Below are 19,132 nucleotides of genomic sequence, written 5' to 3' on the forward strand. Positions count from 1 at the left end.
CCTGTGCTGCTACCCCCCGCCTCAGGGGACTTGCCTCAACACCAATGGGGCAAATGGTGGGTGCTGGGGAGCAAAGAGTCCCAGAGATATTAAGGTAGAAAAAGCTCTCCAAGATCCCTCCAGGGTTTTCAAGTCCAAGCTGGGCTGATCCCACCTTGTCCCCAGAGCACTGAGTACCATGTTCAGGCTTTCCTTGGTCACCTCCAGGATGGACACTCCAAACCTCCCTGGGCAGCCCATGACAAAAAAATGCCCCTGTTGAAATAATGTAACTTTCTTAATTAGTTTTTAATTAATTGTTATAATTACTTGTAAGCAGTGCCCACTTTTAGCCGGCACAATTTAAAACTTCTTCACAGGCTCATACTTCTGTTTTGATCATTAAATCACTGAAACCTTGAGTTTGTTAAAGGTAACTCTGACAAACTTCAATAAAGCCAAAGGGATTTGAAGACTGGACATCTGGGATCTCAAATTTATGGACCTTTAAGGACATTGGAGGATGAAGAAGACACAGAGGAGATTGAATCCTGAAAAGCTGGGGATTGCCAATTGAAAAAGACAAGAAAAGGATGATTAAAGAACTGAAGAATGTGGCCCAGCTTATCATGAAGAGTGAGAAATCAGTAACCAATAGTGGACAGAATGAAGAGTGTTATTAGAACCCATGACCACTGATTTCCTTGTTAAAGATGTGTAGATAAATGAAAGCATTTTGTATTGATGTGGAGGCTGGAGCTCAACGTGGAGCCACGCACAAACCCTGGCTGAATTTAAATAAAGTGATGCCTGACTCACCAATACCACAAAAACAGTGGTAGAGACAATTTTGGAAGATTTTAGTAACTCCCCCACCCCTCTGAGTGCTCCCTCTTTCCCTCCCAGTTATTCCCAACAGAATTATTAATTAAGAATTAATTATTAATTATTTGGTTATTTAATTCCCCAACTTTTTCCTCACAGCAAAATCATTTATTAAGGGAATTTCAAACAACACACGCTGGGTGCAAAGGTGGAGGGAGAAGGAAGAGGATGAAGAGGATGAAGAAGATGAAGAGGATGAAGAAGAGGCCTGGCTACGGCGCGAAGTGCCACCACTGGAAGGCGAAGGGCCGGCGCTGGACGTTGGTGCCGCAGCGCACCTCGCCCAGGCTGCCGTGGTACGAGGACACGTCTTCCAGGAAGCGGCAGCACAGCCCCAGCGGCTCCAGCAGTGCGCGGATCCGCCGCTCCAGGCAGCACTCGCCGCCCGCCACCGGCCCAAACGGCTTGGGGATGCCCAGGTCCCTGGCCAGCACGATCATGGTGACCTGTGGAGTGACACCAGGGGACATTGGCATCAGAATGGGTGACACTGAAGGGCTTGGCGATGCCCGGGTCCCTGGCCAGCACGATCATGGTGACCTGCGGGGTGACACCAGCGGACAGTGGTGTCAGAATGGATGATGCCCAAGGGCTAGGGGATGCCCAGATCTCTGGCCAGGACAGTCATGGTGACCTGCAGGTGACACCAATGGCACATCAGTATCAGAATGGGTGACACTGAAGGGCTTGGTGATGCCCAGGTCCCTGGCCAGCACGATCATGGTGACCTGCGGGGTGACACCAAGGTCACATCAGTATCAGAATGGGTGACACTGAAGGGCTTGGTGATGCCCAGGTCCCTGGCCAGCACGATCATGGTGACCTGTGGGGTAACACCAGGGGACAGTGGCATCAGAATGGGTGATGCCAAAGGGCTTGGAGATGCCCAGGTCGATCATGGTGACCTGTGGGTGACACCAGAGGATGTTGGCATCAGAACGGGTGATGCCCAAGGGCTTGGGGGTGCCCAGATCCCTGGCCAGGATGATCATGGTGACCTGAAGGCTGACACCAGCAGTGTCGGGAGGGATGAAGCCAAAGGAAAGACGCTGATCACCCTCCTCCACCCTCCTCAGCACCATTCTTGCAGCTGCCCTTCCTCAGGACTCCAAATCCAACAGAATTACCCCTTTTTTATCATTAAAACATGCCTCACCACTTGCAATTTCACCACTTTTTTAAAAATCCCCACTGCAAGCACCACAAAGCCACCAAGCTGTGTTACACCTATGTTTATCCATGCCTGCCTGGATATATTTCCTTTTGCTAGACAGCTGGGGTTTTTTTGGGGGAAAACTTTGGGGAAAATGTGCCTCTCACCTTGCAATTTCACTGCTTTGAAAGGGTTTTTGCCTCAAAACCCCAAAACCACCAAGCTGTGTTAGACCTGTATTTATCCTGGAGATATTTCCCTTTTCTAGACAGCTGATTTTTCTTTTTCAGGAAAACTTTGGGGACCCATCCTGGCTGGCAGAGCTGTTTTTTGGGGAGGAGCCAAGGGTGGGAACCCTCCTTACCGTGTTGGGGAAGTAGGGAACAGCTTTTCCCTGCTTGTCCAGCTTGAAGAGGGCCGGCAGGTCGATGATGTCCTCCTCCAGCAAGCCCAGCTCCTTCTTGAGGATATCCCTGTTCCAGTCGATGCAGCGCTGCAGGGGACGGAGCAGAGCAGAGAGGGGCCCAAATTCCACCACTCCCTGCGGGGTTGGTGCCACACCAGGGCGGTCCCTGCCAGAAATGGGGGCTGTGACCCGGAGTGTGGGGATTACCTGCACGTACTGGTTCTGCTGTGCCAGGACGTCGTTGGACAGCACCTTGTTGATGGTCATGCGCTTGGTGTCTGTCCCTGAGTACCCTAAACACGCAAAACGCCCTCAAAATGAAGCAGTGATGGCAGGAGCCTGGCTTGAGGTGAGGTATAGAGATTGAGAAAGCCCAAAAGGCCCCCCAAAAAGCCCCAAAAGCCCCAAATCCCAATTTCCTGAGACTGGGGTGAAAGCTTGGGAAGCTGACAGAAGGAAATCTCTGCCTGTTGGAAAGAACATTTGAAAAGTCCTGTCATGCATCCTCCTGCCCAGGGGAATCTGCTGGATTTCTTCAGTATCCCCTTCCACGGGGTCACCCCTGGTCTGGGGACAGCTGGGCTCCCACCAGAGGAACCCCTGGAGATGTGGAGACCTTCTCCCAGCCCTGTCAGGGATCAAAACCACAATGAAAGGGAAAAAACCTGGATCTAATCAAGGGCAACATGAGAGCTGCCCGTTGTTCTGCTCCATGCTGGAGCTCCATATCCTTGGAGATATGGAGACTTCCTCCCAACCCCATCAGAGATCATAATCACAATGAAATGGAAAAAATCCATTTCTAATTTGGACAGGAGAGCTGCCAGTTGTCCTGCTCGTGCTGGAGCTCCATATCCTTGGAGATACGGAGACCTTCTCCCATCCCCGTCAGGGATCAAAATCACAATGCTGCTAATCTGGGGGCACACAAGAGCTGCCAGTTGTCCTGCTCCGTGCTGGAGCTCCGCTGGCATTTCCAGAGGCTCCATCCCTGGCAGCAAACATCCCCTCTACGCGGAGGCCCTTATCCCTCTCATCCCACTCGCTTTCCCGAAATAGGGCCGGAGGAGGCTGGGGGCGGCGGGCAGGCATCCTGCTGAAGGACACCCAGCAGGGAAATGTCCCCGCGTGGCCCTGGCTGTGCCACCGAGCGCTGTCCCCTTGCCTTTGAACATGGTGGCTTCTCCCTGTCCCTCCTTCTGCTTCTCACGGAAGAGCCGGTAGCAGGCGGCCGGGCTGGCCAGCAGCATCCGGAATCTCTGCAGGAACACAGCAGGGTCAGCCCTGCAGCACCCCAGGACTCGCTTCTGCAAAAACCAGAGCTGAAACTCTTAAAATCGAGAGTCTTTGCTGTTATCTAGTGCCTCGTTTAACCCATGGAGTGTTTATGTGCTTAAATATTCCTTTTTTGAACCATTCAGGTCAAAGCTTGGTTTCCCTGCGGTAAAAATTTATGTGAGAAGCAGCCAAAGCCATGATAGAGTGAAGAGAAATGATCTGAGGACATGTGGGCATAAATATTCCTCTTTTTTTTGAGCCATCCTGGTCAAGGCTTGATTTCCCTGAGGGAAAAATTTATGGGAGAAGCAAGGAAAACCATGATAGAGGGAAGAGAAGTGTTCTGAAAACATGTGGGCATAAATATTCCTTTTGGTTTTTGGAACCATCCTGGTCAAGGCTCGGTTTCCCTGAGGGAAAAATCCATGTCAGAGGCAGGAAAAGCCACAAGAGAGGGAAGAGAAATGTTCTGAAAACCTTTGGGAGACGCTGAGCTGCTGCAAACCCCCGGGAATCTTAAGACTGGAATTACTTGGATACCTTTGCAGGCATCTTTTCCCTTCTCTTTGCATTCATTAATAGCCCAGCAAATCACTCTTTTTTTGTGCTCAAAAAAGAGTGGGGAATGAAACCCAAGCAAACACTGGCTGGGGGTGCCAAAGGAAGGAGCTCTGGGGTTTTCCCAGTGGGATTGGTGTCCTGGAGGAGGAACCCTGGGGCAGTCTGGGGGTACCTTTTTGTCAGAGCTGGGGACAAAGTTGACAAACTCGTTGACATTGCCTACAGCCAGCCAGTCGGAGTAGAGCTCCACGGGGGCCTGGACGCGCTGGGCGTAGAGGAAATCCCGCACCAGCCGGGTCATCCTGCGGCCCGCGGATCTGGGGGAGAATTCCCTTCAACATCTGCCTGGATCATTGGACTGGGGGAGAAGTCCCATCAACATCTGCCTGGATCATTGGACTGGGGGAGAAGTCCCATCAACATCTGCCTGGACGCTCAGATTGGGGGGATATTCCCATCAACATCTGCTTGGACACTTGGACTGGGGGGTATTTCCATCAACATCTACCTGGACACTCAGATTGAGGGGATATTTCCATCAACATCTGCCTGGACACTCAGATTGAGGGGATATTTCCATCAACATCTACCTGGAAACTTGGACTGGAGGGACAGTCCCATCAACATCTGCCTGGATATAAATTGCCTCTGAGGTGTCCCCACCCTGCTCAGGCAGTGTCTGATTGACCCAATTACCCCGATTTTGGTGGTATTTCAGGGCTCTTGTTGAGGCTCTGCTCCCAAACCCGTGTTTCTCCCAAATCTGCGTTTTCCGCTCTCTTACGCGGGGAAGCTGCTGCCGATGAGGATCCTTCCCAAGGGATACTCCTTGCCAGCCACAGACACGGGCGGGCTGACCTCCACGTTCCCAAAGGAGTCCAGGCTGGCCGTGGCCTCGAAGAGGGGCTCCTTGTGCACGTAGCCAAAATCGGGGCCCTGGGAAAAAGGAAATGCCCTGAGTCCCCGCTGCTCCCATGGTGTTATCCTCCTGTGGGGAGGGTGAGGGGACAGCAAAGGGGACAGGAAAGGGGACAGGAAAAAGGTCTCAGGATCATGGAGCTGCAGGAATAATTGGGACAATTATTGGAACAACTGGGAGCAGAGCCCAGGCCTGGAGCCAGGGCCAGATCTCCTCTCATCCCACAGCCAAGGTTTAAATGTCCACATTAAGCAGGACCAGATCTCCTCTGTTCTCTCACAATCAAGGTTTAAATGTCCACCTTAAGCCAAGGTTTAACTGTCCACATTGAGCAGGACCAGATCTCCTCTGTTCTCTCACAGACAAGGTTTAAATGTCCACATTAAGCCAAGGTTTAATTGTCCACATTGAGCAGGACCAGATCTCCTCTATTCTCTCACAGCCAAGGTTTAACTGTCCACATTGAGCAGGACCAGATCTCCTCTGTTCTCTCTAGCCAAGGTTTAAATGTCCACATTGAGCAGGACCAGATCTCCTCTGTTCTCTCACAGCCAAGGTTCAATTGTCCACATTAAGCAGGACCAGATCTCCTCTGTTCTCCCCAGCCAAGGTTTAAGTGTCTACATTAAGCCAAGGTTTGTGTCCACATTGAGCAGGACCAGATCTCCTCTGTTCTCTCACAACCAAGGTTTAAGTGTCCACATTAAGCAGGACCAGATCTCCTCTGCTCTCCCCAGCCGAGTTTTAAGTGTCTACATTAAGCCAGGCTAGATCTCCTCTGTTCTGTCTAGCCCAGGTTTAAATGTTCACACTAAGCCAAGGTTTAAGTGTCCACATTAAGCTAATTAAGCAGCCCTGAGCCAAGTTCCTGGCTGGCTCTGGAGGGAGGTGAACTCCAGCCCCTGAGGGTGACTCTTCCCTGGGCTAAGAGCTGCCCCAAGGGCTGCAGGCACTTAAATCCCACTTAAGGCTGATTTCCAGGATTTACCCTATCTGGGGTTGGAGGAGCTGTGCTTGCAGGGGTAATTAGCGCTGGGCTCTGTGTGCCAAAGCCTGAGGGAGCGTTAAAAACAGGGCAAAACCTGCAGGGATGGGACCAAATCCCACTTTGCCCGCTTGACGTGGGCCTGGAGCGCATGGCAACTCCGGGGATGAGATCAGGTGTCTGTGAGGTTTGAGTTAAACCCCAGTCACTTATCAGGGCTGGGTTTCCATGGGGATAACCCAAATACACAGCTCAGGAAAAGTGAGCAGGGAGAGCTGGGGGTGCTTCCCCTCAGAAATTCCCTTTTTAAACCCAGGGTGTTTGCAGACGCTGGGGTAGAGGGAGCACAACTTTCCTTGAGCCTCCCTGTGTGGTTTTGGGGTGCATTTTTGGGGGATGGCCGGGATCAGATCCCCTTTTCTCTGGGTTCTGAGGGAGAGCCTGAGCACCAACCACCTGCTCCTGACTAATTTCAGTTTAATAAAACCACGGAGCCCGCCTGGTTTCAACTGTCAGGGCTCTGGTTCATCCCAGGTTTGCGGGTCACATCCAAGTCCTATCAGTTCCACGCTGATTTTGAGGGGATAATTCCCTCCCGTCTCCTTTTTCCCTGGCATGGGCTTCCAGGGGCTCAGGGCTTGACCCGTGCCCGTAGTGTCGGGCTAAGTATTCCTAGCTGGAAAATGAGATTGGAAAGGTCGGGCTGGGGATTAGGGCAGGCTTCAAAGCAGAAATTGGAGGATAATGCATTAGCAGCTCCCAAGGCTTAAATTGCTGCCCTAAAATATGAGGCAGAGCAATTCCTAAAGAGGGCAGATCACCGCGGCCGCCCGGCGGATTCGCTGGATGAATCCGGGACTGGATGTTCCCATGCCAGGCATGAGAAACGATGGATTTCAGTGCTCCCCAAAGCCCCCAGCCTTCTCCAAAGGGACAAAAGCTGGGATTTGTCCTTGTCTCCTTCTCCTGCCAGGGCTGAGGCTGCTCCAGCAGCCTCAGAGCCACAGAGTTGGGGACAGCGACTCTGTGGCTGCCTGGGGTGTCCTGCCCTTTCCCCATGGGATATCTCCAAGGGATCGCCCAATCCATGCTAGGCTCTCCCAAAACGCCCCATCCCAGACTTGCTCTGGCCCTTTTCCTCAGCCAAGGGGCCCACAGGGATGTTCCTGGTGCTGGCTGAATCCCCTTCTCCTCCGAGGAAGTAAACTGACCCTCTCCTGCTTCCCTTCCCTCTCCTGCTCGGAAGGTGCCGGATATTCCCAGGCACGGAGGAGGAAAGGAAAGAGCAGCCTGTCCTGGGATGCTCGAGGGGCAGAAATCCCATCCCAGAGCTTGGCTGGAGCCTTTCACTCCCAGAGGCACCTCCTCCTCCTTTCCCCCTGGATCAGAGGTTTCCCAGAGGGCTGGAATTGGATGAGGCCGGGGGAGGGATGAGGGGGTGAGGCTGGAGCTGGGTGGGAGGGAATCTCCATGTGGAGCTGCTCTGCTCACATTTTCCAGGCAATTCCATGCACGGAGCCAAGGGCAAGGAAAATGGGAACGTGGGCTGGGCATGATCCTGGGAGCTGCTCCACAGGGAACGCCAGGAACAGAGGGAACCTTCTCTCACCAGCAGCTCCTTGACAGGGAGTTGCTCCATCCCTCTCTCCCGAGGGGAGTCCAGCACCACTGGGAAGCTCTTGTGGGGAGCCTGGGTGTAGCCGAGCTCGATCTCATCCTGAGGAAAGAAGGAAGGAATTCCCACCTGGGGCACCGGCAGGGAAGGGCTTTTCTGGTTTTTGGAGCCCCCCTACCTGCATCCAGCGGTCGCCGCGGTTGATGTAGCCGAAGCAAACCTTCAGCTTGCAGCCGGCCTTGGCCACCAGGCTCTGGATCTCCTTGGTGAACAGGTAGTTGTCCTTCATGCTGGAGGAAAGGAGGGATGGAAAGGATGGAAAGGATGGAAAAGATGGAAAAGATGGAAAATATGGAAAATTTGGAAAATATGGAAAGGATGGAAAAGATGGAAAGGATGGAATGGATGGAAAGGATGGAATGGATGGAATGAATGGAAATTCCCTGTTCCCAGCCCGGCCCCAGGGCCGGTGGGGCTGGGGAAGCACCGTCTGTACCTGAACACCAAGAGGTTCACCGGGGCCAGGGTGTTGGGGGTCATGATCCACGGTGCCACCCGGAACACCACGGTGTCCGTGAAGATCGGCGAGTGGGGGATGCCCTGAGGGAGCCAAGCAGAAATCAGGGACACTCCCCACACCATTCCCCCCAAACACCCTCCCCTGAGGCCATTTTTGGGATCGGTTAATGGGATCACCCTCCGTTCTGGCACCATCCCAATCCGCTGGGTGCAGCCTCCTGTCTGCCCCATTCCCAGGAGTTCCCGGCGTTCCCAACCTCAGTCAGTGCTCCAGGAGGCTGACGTGGATGGACACCAGCCCGGAGAAGGTCTCGTCGGGGAAGCGCAGCCCCTCACGAAGAAGTGGAGCTCGGCGGCCCCGCCGGGGTAGGGCACGGCGTGGAACAGCTTCCTGCGGCCCAGCACCTGCACGTAGCGCTGCCCGAAGAACGGATCTGAGGGAAAATGGGAAAGCCATGGGTTGATCGGGATTCCCACCTATTTCCTCAGGATTCCCGCCTGTTTCCTCAGGATTCCCGCCTCTTTGTTTCTTCAGGATTCCCGCCTGTTTGTTTCCTCAGGATTCCTGCCTGTTTGTTTCCTCAGGATTCCTGCCTCTTTCCTTGGGATTCTCGCCTCTTTCCTTGGGATTCCTGCCTGTTTGTTTCCTAGGAATTCCTGCCTGATTCCTCAGGATTCTTGCCTGTTTTCTCAGGATTCCTGTCTCTTTCTTTGGGATTCCAAGCCTCGTTCCTCAGGATTCCTGTCTCTTTCCTCGGAATTCCCGCCTGATTTTCCTCCGGATTCCAGCTTATTTCCTCAGGATTCCTGCCTCTTTCCTCAGGATTCCCACGTGTTTGTTTCCTAGGGATTCCTGCCTGTTTCCTCGGGATTCCTGTCTCTTTCTTTGGGATTCCTGCCTCTTTCCTGAGGATTCCTGCCTCTTTCCTTGGGATTCAAGCCTCTTTCCTTGGTATTCTCGCCTGTTTGTTTCCTCCGGATTTCAGTTTATTTCCTCGGGACTCCTGCCACTTTCCTTGGGATTCCTGCCTGTTTGTTTCCTCAGGATTCCTGCCTGTTTGTTTCCTCAGGATTCCTGCCTTTTTCCTCAGAATTTCTGTCTCTTTCTTTGGGATTCAAGCCTCTTTCCTCGGGATTCCCACCTGTTTGTTTCCTCCGGGTTCCAGTTTATTCCTTGGCTGGAGCTGCCTGGGCAGGGACCGCCTCACATCCCTTGGCTCTCTTGGGAGCCGGGAGATGGAGCTGAGTTCACCCAGTGGAGGAAAATGAGCCAAAAGCAGCTTCTCTTTCACCATTTTCACTTCCCAACTCCTGCAGCTGAGGATTTCGGTTTTCAGAGAGGCAAACAAACGTTATTTATATTTAAATCCTCATTTTCTGAAAACCACACTGGCTGCTTGCTGCCACCCCCTTTGCTGCATGGCTTTGTGTCCCCCTCCCTCTACTTGTCCATCTCCAGAGTTTTCCACAGGATGGAAAGAGGGGAAATAGGGGGAAAATGTGAGGAAAATGGGGAAGGGGTGCTGGGGGCATGGTCTGAGGAGCGTGGAGAGGACAAGGTCACAGATGGGAAGGGAAGGGCTTGTGGGGACCTCAAAATCATCAGGGAGGAGGAGGAAAGGGAAGACAAAGGAGGGAAAAGGAGGAAGAGGAGGAAAGGAAGGAAGAGGAAGGGGAAGAGGGGAAGAGGAAGAAGGGGAAAAGGAGAAGAGGAGAAAAAAAAGAAAAAAAGGAGGAAAAAAAGGAGAAAAAAAGGAGAAAAAAAGGAGAAAAAAAGGAGAAAAAAAGGAGAAAGGAAGATGGGGTAGAGGAGGAAGGGGCAGAAAAGGAAGGAGGAGAGAAAGAAGGGGAAGAGGAGAAAGAGGAAGAGGAAGAAGAGGGAAAGGAGAAAGGGGAACGGGAAGAAGGGGGAGAGGAAGGGGCAGAGCAGGAGGTGAGGAAGGCCTTACTCTGCACATGGAAGACCCCAACTTTGTCGGCGTCACTGACAGAAATGGAGAGGACGATTTCATAGCCCCGGGGCAGGCGCTGGGGCCCCTCTGTCCTCAGCACCATCTGAGCCATGTCCAGCAAATCTGGGGAAAAGGAAGAAAATCGGGCGGGGCTCTCCATGTTCCCTCCTGGGGTTTGGATCTCCTTCCCGAGACACCTGCTCTTCCCTCGCCACCAGCCCAGGCACGCTGGCAAACCAGAGCTGGTGCCCCGTGGGCCGTGACCCAAATGCCCTTTTCCCATCCCTTGTCCCTGCCCTCCCTGGCACGGCTGGGCCGTGACCTCGGAGCGCCACCGGGCCTGGCTCCGCGTGGGTTGGGTTTTCCAGGAACGGGTGGGTGGATTCCTGGCTGCCGGCCCCGCGCCTCACCCCGCGCTCCTCTCACCTGTGCGGAGCATCCCCGGCCCGCGCCGTGCCAGCCCTGCAACCTCAGCCCTTCCCCGGGCCGGCCGCCGTGCCCTGCCCGGCTCCAGTGGGTTGGCGTGGCGTTAATTCCACAGAAATTCCCACGTGGGAAGCTTGCTCAGCAGCTGGTGGGAGCAGCTGGGTCCTGGGCTGGGTTCCTCTCAGGAAAGGTCACAGAGAGGGGACAATGGGGATTTTGGGGACAGGGCGTTTGGGGAGCCGTTACCTTCCCTGTTGAACACCTGCTCGCTGTCGCAGTCGGAGGGCGGGATGAAGGGGAGCTCCTTGTCACAGCTGACCAGCAGGATGGCCCCGTGTCCCTCTGGTCCCCAGCCCAGCTCGCCTAAAGCACCCCTGGGGCTCAGCGGGCTCGGGACCCACCGGAGCCCGTGGATTTTCCGTGGGTGCGGAAGCTGGGTACCTTGTTGGGGCTGTTCTTTTCCACCACTCCATCCCGATCTGCATCCACATCCAGGGAGATCCCTGTGGGGACAGAGCCACCTCATCCCTGGGCACCAGAGCCAGCAGACCCCTAGAGCCAGGAGACCTGGGTTTGCTGTCCCCATCCCTGCCCTCCTCCAGGCATGAGGGGACAGGGATGGATTAATGGAGTTCCAGACTCACCAACACCAGTGAGGAACACCCCGGCTTGGTTGATGGGCTTCCCTCCCTCTGCGTAAAAGCTGACGGTGACCTGCAAACCCCAAACCCCGCATTGAGGAGGATGTTCTCTCTCCATGAAGATCCCACTCCTAGGATCCCACTCCTCACCTTGTTGTCGTTGACCTCGGAGCTGGCCCGGCTCATGCTGAACCTCAGCACCGTCCCCTCCTCCAGCGGCCACCGCGCTCCGGTGCCGGCACGGCCTCGGGCTCGGCGCGGCCATGAACAGCACGTCCACGCTGACCCCCTCCGTGTGCTTCACGCCAAAGGCCACGGCCCCGGCGGGGGCCGCCCTGCCAGAAACACCCGGAATTCTCAGGAGTGTGCAGGGCCAGCGCGGCGTTCCCACCGGGATTCATTCCACTGCCCCGAGCGCGGCCAAGACCGGGCACACCGGCGTCTCCACGCTCACCACCGGCACCTTCCTGCCCTGCTCCTGCCTGGGAACTGGAATTTACCCAGGTTTAGGCCTGGCTTAGCCCCGTGAGGGTTTGCAGCCATTGCTGCAGATAAGGATCTCTAATAATCCCGACCAACCTGGGTTCTCACTTCCATGGAGAAATCCCGGTTCATTTTCCAGCATGGTGTTTAACAGCTCCTCAAAACACAGCGGCCATCCCCTGAGAGGCTTTTCCATGGGAAACTCTCATTTTGGGGGATTTTATCCAGTCCCAAAGCTGCCAGTGCTGCCTGCTCCCAGTCCGATGTGCCCTTGCTCTTCCCCTCTCCTTTTCCTGAATTTCCCTGCCTTTCCAGGTCATTATTTCTGGGCTCTTTGCCCCGACACCCGAGCCCTGGTGTTGATCAGGTTTCTCGAATGCCGCCGGTCCCACCAAACCCTCACCCGTGGTGAGGGGGGAGGAAATCTGAGCGCTCCTGTGCTCCCGCCTGGGTGTTCCTTAAATCCTTCAATTGCTTTTAATTACACATGGAAAAACTGGTTTGGTTTCCTGGTTTCTTGGATCTGGGGATCCCGCTGGGAAGGGATTTGGCCTGGAGAGGTGCCAGGGGAGCTGGAGCTGCACTGCGTGGCTTGAATATGGAGGCTGGGATTTGCAACAGCAGCAGAGACCAGAATTGAGCCTGGAATGAGATTTTCACCCTCTTTTTCCTTTGTGGGGAACAATTACCCCAAAGTTCAGTGCTGGGTTTGTTTTAGGGAAGCGGGGTTGGAGCTGTGGGGATTTCCCGCTTTCCCAAGGTTTTGGTCAAGAGGTTTTGTGTTCTTCCCTTACTTTGCAGTCCCTCCCCGGGCTCCTGCTCATCTCTCTGCTCTCCTCACCTCCCTGAGGTGCCCCTGGATCTGCTGAGCCCAGTGGGTCACACCCGCCCTGGGCTGGGGTAAATACAGGGGTGCTCAAAGCTTTCCAGGGATTCGTGCAGCTCTGCAAAGCCCAGGGAGGGTTTTGCCCACAAATTGCATCAAAACGGTGTCTGGGCTGTGGGGTTTGGGAAAGCAGGAGGAAAAACGAAGAGCAGGGATTCCCAGAGGGATAAACAGGAGGGAAAGGTGAGGGTGGAGGAGGAGAGGAAGTTTTGGGGGTCCCACTCATCTGTGGACATCGCTGAGGCTGCCCAGCAGCTGTGGAGTTTGGGAAAACAGGAGGAAAAAGGAGGAGCAGGGATTTGTAGATGGGAAAATGAGGAGCAGGGATTTGCAGAAGGAAAAACGGGGAGCAGGGATTTGCAGAGGGATAAACGGGAAAAGGAAGGAGAAAGGTGGAGGAGGAAAAGAAATTTTGGGGGTAACCTCTCATCTATGGACATCGACATGGATGTGGCTGCCCAGCAGCTGTGGGGTTTGGGGAAGCAGGAGGAAAAAGGAGGAGCAGGGATTTGTAGGAGGGAAGATGAGGAGCAGGGATTCTCAGAAGGGAAAATGAGGAGCAGGGATTTGCAGAAGGAAAAACAGGGAGCAGGGATTCCCAGAGGAAAAAAACAGGGGAAAAACAAGGAGAAAGGTGGAAGAGAAGAGGAAGTTTTGGGGGTCCTACTCAACTATGGACATCAGTGTGGCTGCTCAGCAGCTGTGGGGTTTGGGAAAACAGGAGGAAAAAGAAGGAGCAGGGATTTGTAGGAGGGAAAATGAGGAGCAGGGATTCCCAGAGGGAAAAACAGAGTTGAAAGGTGAGCAGAAAGGTGGAGGAGGAAAGGAGGTTTTATGGGGGTCCCTCTCACCATGGACATCGATGTGGAGGTGGCCACCCAGCAGCTCTGGGGCTTGGGAAAGAAGAGGAGAAATGAGGAGCAGGGAATTTTAGGAGGGAAAACCAGGAGCAGGGATTTGCAGAAGGAAAAACGGGGAGCAGGGATTCCCAGAGGAAAAACAGGGTTGAAAGGTGAGCAGAAAGGCGAAGGAGAAAGGTGGAGGAAAGGAGGTTTTATGGGGTCCCTCTCACCATGGACATCGATGTGGAGGTGGCCACCCAGCAGTTCTGGGGCTTGGGAAAACAGGAGGAGAAACGAGGAGCAGGGAATTTTAGGAGGGAAAACCAGGAGCAGGGATTCCCAGAGAGAAAAACAGGGTTGAAAGGTGAGCAGAAAGGTGGAGAAGGAGGAAAGGAGGTTTTGTGGGGGTCCCTCTCACCATGGACATCGGGGCAGCTCTGGGGCATGGGAAAGAAGAGGAGAAATGAGGAGCAGGGAATTTTAGGAGGGAAAACGAGGAGCAGGGATTTGCAGAAGGAAAAACGGGGAGCAGGGATTCCCAGAGGAAAAACAGGGTTGAAAGGTGAGCAGAAAGGTGAAGGAGAAAGGTGGAGGAAAGGAGTTTTTATGGGGTCCCTCTCACCATGGACATCAATGTGGAGGTGGCCACCCAGCAGTTCTGGGGCTTGGAAAAACAGGAGGAGAAACGAGGAGCAGGGAATTTTAGGAGGGAAAACCAGGAGCAGGGATTCCCAGAGAGAAAAACAGGGTTGAAAGGTGAGCAGAAAGGTGGAGAAGGAGGAAAGGAGGTTTTGTGGGGGTCCCTCTCACCATGGACATCGGGGCAGCTCTGGGGCATGGGAAAGAGGAGGAGAAACAAGGAGCAGGGAATTTTAGGAGGGAAAATGAGGAGCAGGGATTTGCAGAAGGAAAAGCAGGGGGGAAGGTGGAGCAGGAGCAGGAGGGAGGGAAGTTTTGGGGTCCCTCTCACCCGAAGACGTCGGCGCGGACGTGGCCGCCCAGCACGCACAGGGCCTCGATGCGGTTCCCGTGCTGCAGCCGCAGCGTGCGGGGCTCCCCCGGCATCTCCCCGGCCATGGGCACCGGCACCGGCCCCGGAGCTGCCCCGGAGCTGCCCCACAGAGCCCTGGCGGCCGCTGCTGCTGCTCCTTCCCCCGGCCCGGCCGCCCTCCTCCTCCTCCTCCTCCTCCTGGCTGGGCTGGGATGGCAATGGGAGCGAGGGGGCGGCTGGGCTGGACCTGTGAGACCTCTGAAAGTGATCCGGGGAGGGAGGGACAGGGATGGACAGGGAGGGACGGTGATGGACCTGTGAGACCTCTGAAAGTGATCCGGGGGAGGGAGGGACTGGGATGGACAGGGAGGGAGGGCAGGGATGGACAGAGATGGACAGAGATGGACAGGGAGGGATGGACAGGGAGGGCTGGACAGAGAGGGACGGGGAGGGAGGGATGGACAGGGTGGGAGGGTAGGGATAGACAGAGATCGACAGAGATGGACAGGGAGGGATGGACAGGGAGGGATGGACAGAGATAGACAGAGATGGACGGGGAGGGATGGACAGAGATGGACAGAGATGGACAGGGAGGGAGGGATGGACGGAGATGGACGGGGAGGGAGGGATGGACAGAGATCGACAGAGATCGACAGAGATGGACAGGGAGGGAGGGATGGACAGGGAAGGATGGACAGAGATGGACGGGGAGGGAGGGATGGACAGGGAGGGATGGACAGAGATGGACGGGGAGGGAGGGATGGACAGGGTGGGAGGGCAGGGATGGACAGAGATGGACGGGGAGGGATGGACAGCATTAGAGGGAGGGCAGCTGTCCCCAGCCCTGAGCAAGGAGCTCCCCCAGCTGTGCCCAGCTCCCGCTCCCTCCTCGCCTCGCTGACCCCAGCCTGGCATCCCCAGCGCCGATTTGCGGCGTTTTGGGACCTGGCCGCATCCCTGGGGTGCGCTCCACCCTCTCCTGCTGCTCTCTAGGGAAAATCCCTGCGTGCTCCCGCTTTCCCAGCCCCGAAGCAAGAGCAGAACTCTCCTTTTTTTTTTTACCCCTGCTCATTTTCAAAGGGAAGCTGGGGAGCAGTGGCTGCTAAGGGAGCTCGGAGCTGGTTTTGTCCCCCCGGGCCGCTCGGAGCGCGTCAGGAGCGGTTCCCTCCCACGCGGGGTTTGCATCGTTTATGAACACCCAGCTAAATATTCATTTTCCAGCCCAAACTGCTGCCCCAGATTCTGGAAGCCACAAGCAATTAGCGAGCAGCAGCAGAGCTCGGGAGGATGTTGCTTCTTTCCGTCCCTCTCGGGCTTCCCTTTTCCAGCCCCGGCTTCCCTCCGTGGGGATGGAGTCCCTGGGATTTAGAGGGATCGTCTCCATGCTGCCATTCCCCCATGGAAAGAGAGGGAAATGGGGTGGGATGTAAAGCCCTTCCAATAATTAATAATAAATGATTCTGGGATTTTGCTGGGGAATATCCTGGATGGGATATTCAGGCCAGGAGCTGGGACATTCAGGGCTAGCTCCACGTGGGAATCTGATCTAAATCGGGATAACTTCCATTGGAATTGGGATAATTTCCACTGGAATTGGGATAATTTCATTGGAATTGGGATCATTTCCATTGGAATTGGGATAGTTTCCTTTTGAACTGAGGGGTGGGAAGGGCTGGGGGATAGATATTCCTGGATTTTGTAGCGATCATCCTCCCCCTGGAACCCCCCCATGGAAAGAGGGGGAATGGGATGGGATTTAAAACTCTTCCAGCCCAAATCATTCCGGGATTGTGCTGAGGAATATCCAGGCCAGGAGCTGGGACGTTCAGGGCTAGTTCCACATGGGAATCTGATCTAAATTGGGATCATTTCCACTGGAATTGGGATAATTTCATTGGAATTGGGATCATTTCCATTGGAATTGAGAGGTGGGAAGGGCTGGGGGGTGGATATTCCTGGATTTCTTAGGGATCATCCTCCCCTTAGAATCCTCCCATGGAAAGAGGGGGAATGGGGTGGGATTTAAAGCCCTTCCAATAATAAATAATTCCAGGATTTTGCTGGGGAATATCCTGGATGGATATTCAGGCCAGGAGCTGGGACCTTCAAGGCTAGATCCATGCGGGAATCTGATCTAAACTGAGATAATGATCACTGGAATTGGGATCATTTCCACAGGAATTGAGGGGTGGGAAGGGCTGAGGGGTGGATATTCCTGGACTTTTTAGGGATCATCCTCCCCCTGGCATCCCCCCATGGAATGAGGTGGAATGGGGTGGGATTTAAAGCCCTTCCAGCCCAAATATTTCCAGGCTTGCGCTACAGAATATCCCGGATGAGCATCCGGGAAGTTCAGGGCTGGGAAAACAAGGAATCTGAGTTAACCGGAACCATTTCCACTGGATTTGGGATCATTTCATTGGAATTCGGTTTTTCCATGGATCTGTCCCGCGGCTGCGCCGGGACCCGGAGGGATCCCGGTTTATCCCTGGATCTGCCTCGCGGTTTCCCGGTGAATCCGAACCGCTCCGACCATTCCCGGGGGTTTTTAACTCCCAGACCGGACGGGAGCTTCTCTGCCCGAACCTCCCTCTGCCCGCCCGAATTCCCAAGCCCGGAGCTCGGGAGCAGCCCCCGCGCTCCATTCCCGAGGTTTTCCCGGATCTCGGGGGTTTGCTCTCCCCGGGTGCCCGCTCGGAGCTCCGGGGGTCGTTCGGGCTCCGCGCTGCAGGCTCGGAATGCCGGGGGCGGGAGGGGAATGTTCCCCCGAGGGCTCCGGGCTGACCTTTCGCCGTCGGGAGGTGCCAACAGGTGCCCGTGCCCGGCCGGGATTCGGGAATTCGGGATGGAGGCGCTGGGGCAGAGCCGGGGCAGAACGGGAGATGTGTGGGGCAGAGCTGGGGCAGAGCTGGGGCCCGGTTCCAGCCGCAGGGAAAATCGCTGTTCTGCTTTTCCTGGACTCTTCCCTCTGGGATCAGCAGCACCGGAGCCTCCCTGCGGGCAGCCGCCTTTCTTTGGGGCACAGAGAGGGTCGGAGGGGTTTTGGGGTGCTTGGGCAGTCCGGGTCTTTTCCACGCTCCACACCAACCCAAATTCTGGTTTTTCCCAGAATTTTTTCCCACCCCGAACCTGCCTGCTGCTCTTTTTCCCTGGATCCCAAGTGGGATGGGGGATGCGAGTCTTCCCTGCCTGCCTGGGATGCTTCAGCCAAAAAAACCCCTAAAGAAATCTAAAGAAAACCTAAAAAAACCCTAAAAAAATCTAAAAAAATCTAAAAAAAAATCTAAAAAAATCTAAAGAAAACCGAAAGAAACCCTTCAGGAGCCCCAAGCCCTGCCGAGCCCGGCGGGGTTTGATAACTGGTTCGATGTCTCGCCCTGCTCGGGTAATTAGGCTGACACGGCTCGTAAAGGTTCCTTCCTGCCTGCAATTCTGCATGCGGGGTAATTAACCAGCTGTAATTAACAAGCTGTAATTATCGGCTTAGGGAGATTATCGAACTTTCCTCGGCAGAGTGGTGCTGCAGGATGGGCGAGGAGCAACGCCCCGGAGGGATCCGGCTGTTCCTGGGGTTCCCGGGGGTGTTTGGGATGGATTGGGATTGGGGAAAAGGGGATTGGGGAAAAGGGGCTGGGATTGGGGAAAAGGAGATTGGGGAAAAGGGGCTGGGATTGGGGAAAAGGAGATTGGGGAAAGGGGGCTGGGATTGGGGAAGGAAAGAGGCTGGTCTTGGGGAAAAGAGGCTGGGATTGGGGGAAAATTGGAATTGGGGAAAGAAAGAGTCTGGGATTGGGGAAGGGAAGAGGCTGGGATTGGGGAAAGGGGCTGGGATTGGGGAAGGAAAAAGGTTGGGATTGGGAAAAAGGGGCTGGGATTGGTGGAAAACTGGAATTGGGGCAAGAGAGAGTCTGGGATTGGGGAAAATAGTCTGGGATTGGGGAAAAGGCATTTGGGGAAAAGGGGCTGGGATTGGGAGAAAACTAGAATTGGGGCAAGAAAGAGTCTGGGATTGGGGAAAAGGGTCTGGGATTGGGGAAAAGGGTCTGGGATTGGGGAAGCAAAGAGGCTGGGATTGGGGAAAAGTGGCTGGGATTGGGGAAGGAAAGAATCTGGAATTGGGGGAAAGCCAAAGGCACCCCCAGAGCAGGCTGCCCAAGCTCCCTCATGTGACGGACAGGTGGAATCTGTCTGTCATGTGCCACTTTCCCAGGACAGGCTGTAATTAGGGAGAAGCGCTGAGCTCCGGCTGGGCTGAGTGACTCCAAACCCTCCTGTCCCCGAGCACGGCCGGGCCGGGTGGCTCCAAACCCTCCTGTCCCCGTCAGAGCCGGTGGCAGCTGCAGGAGGAAGAGGAGGGAGCGCAGGGTCGGCCCAAACCCTGCCGGTGCTTGGGGCTGGGTGAGAACGGGCTGGGACTGAGCTGCAAAACCCACCCGGCCCTGGAAGGTTTGGGCTCTCCGTGCCCAGGGGTGGATTTTGGGGAGCACTGAGGCCCCAGCTCCTGCTGAGCTCCTTTCCCTGAAGTTCACAGAGCGCCCCAATCCCACTGTCCCAGCCCCGGGTGTGCTCCTGTCCCACCCCCAGGTGTGCTCCCGTCCCACCCCCAGGTGT

At 55.1% G+C, this 19,132-nt stretch overlaps 1 protein-coding gene across 1 annotated transcript; it reads right to left on the reverse strand.

The window, feature by feature from the left end:
• Positions 1-986: 986 nt before the first annotated feature.
• LOC134429515 (protein-arginine deiminase type-2-like) lies at positions 987-14,595 on the reverse strand. The gene is given in 22 exon segments (XM_063176714.1): positions 987-1,310; positions 2,382-2,510; positions 2,631-2,716; positions 3,589-3,682; positions 4,435-4,579; positions 5,047-5,198; positions 7,776-7,883; positions 7,960-8,071; positions 8,278-8,393; positions 8,569-8,636; positions 8,639-8,734; positions 10,250-10,375; positions 10,925-11,032; positions 11,035-11,041; positions 11,120-11,181; positions 11,323-11,392; positions 11,470-11,570; positions 13,540-13,581; positions 13,761-13,802; positions 13,949-13,967; positions 14,341-14,359; positions 14,501-14,595. Coding segments are annotated over 22 exon segments (2,031 nt in total). The 3' UTR covers positions 987-1,076.
• Between the last annotated feature and the right edge of the window lie 4,537 nt (positions 14,596-19,132).

This window comes from Melospiza melodia, chromosome 26 (genome assembly GCF_035770615.1).
Source record: "Melospiza melodia melodia isolate bMelMel2 chromosome 26, bMelMel2.pri, whole genome shotgun sequence".
Classification (NCBI taxonomy): domain Eukaryota; kingdom Metazoa; phylum Chordata; class Aves; order Passeriformes; family Passerellidae; genus Melospiza; species Melospiza melodia.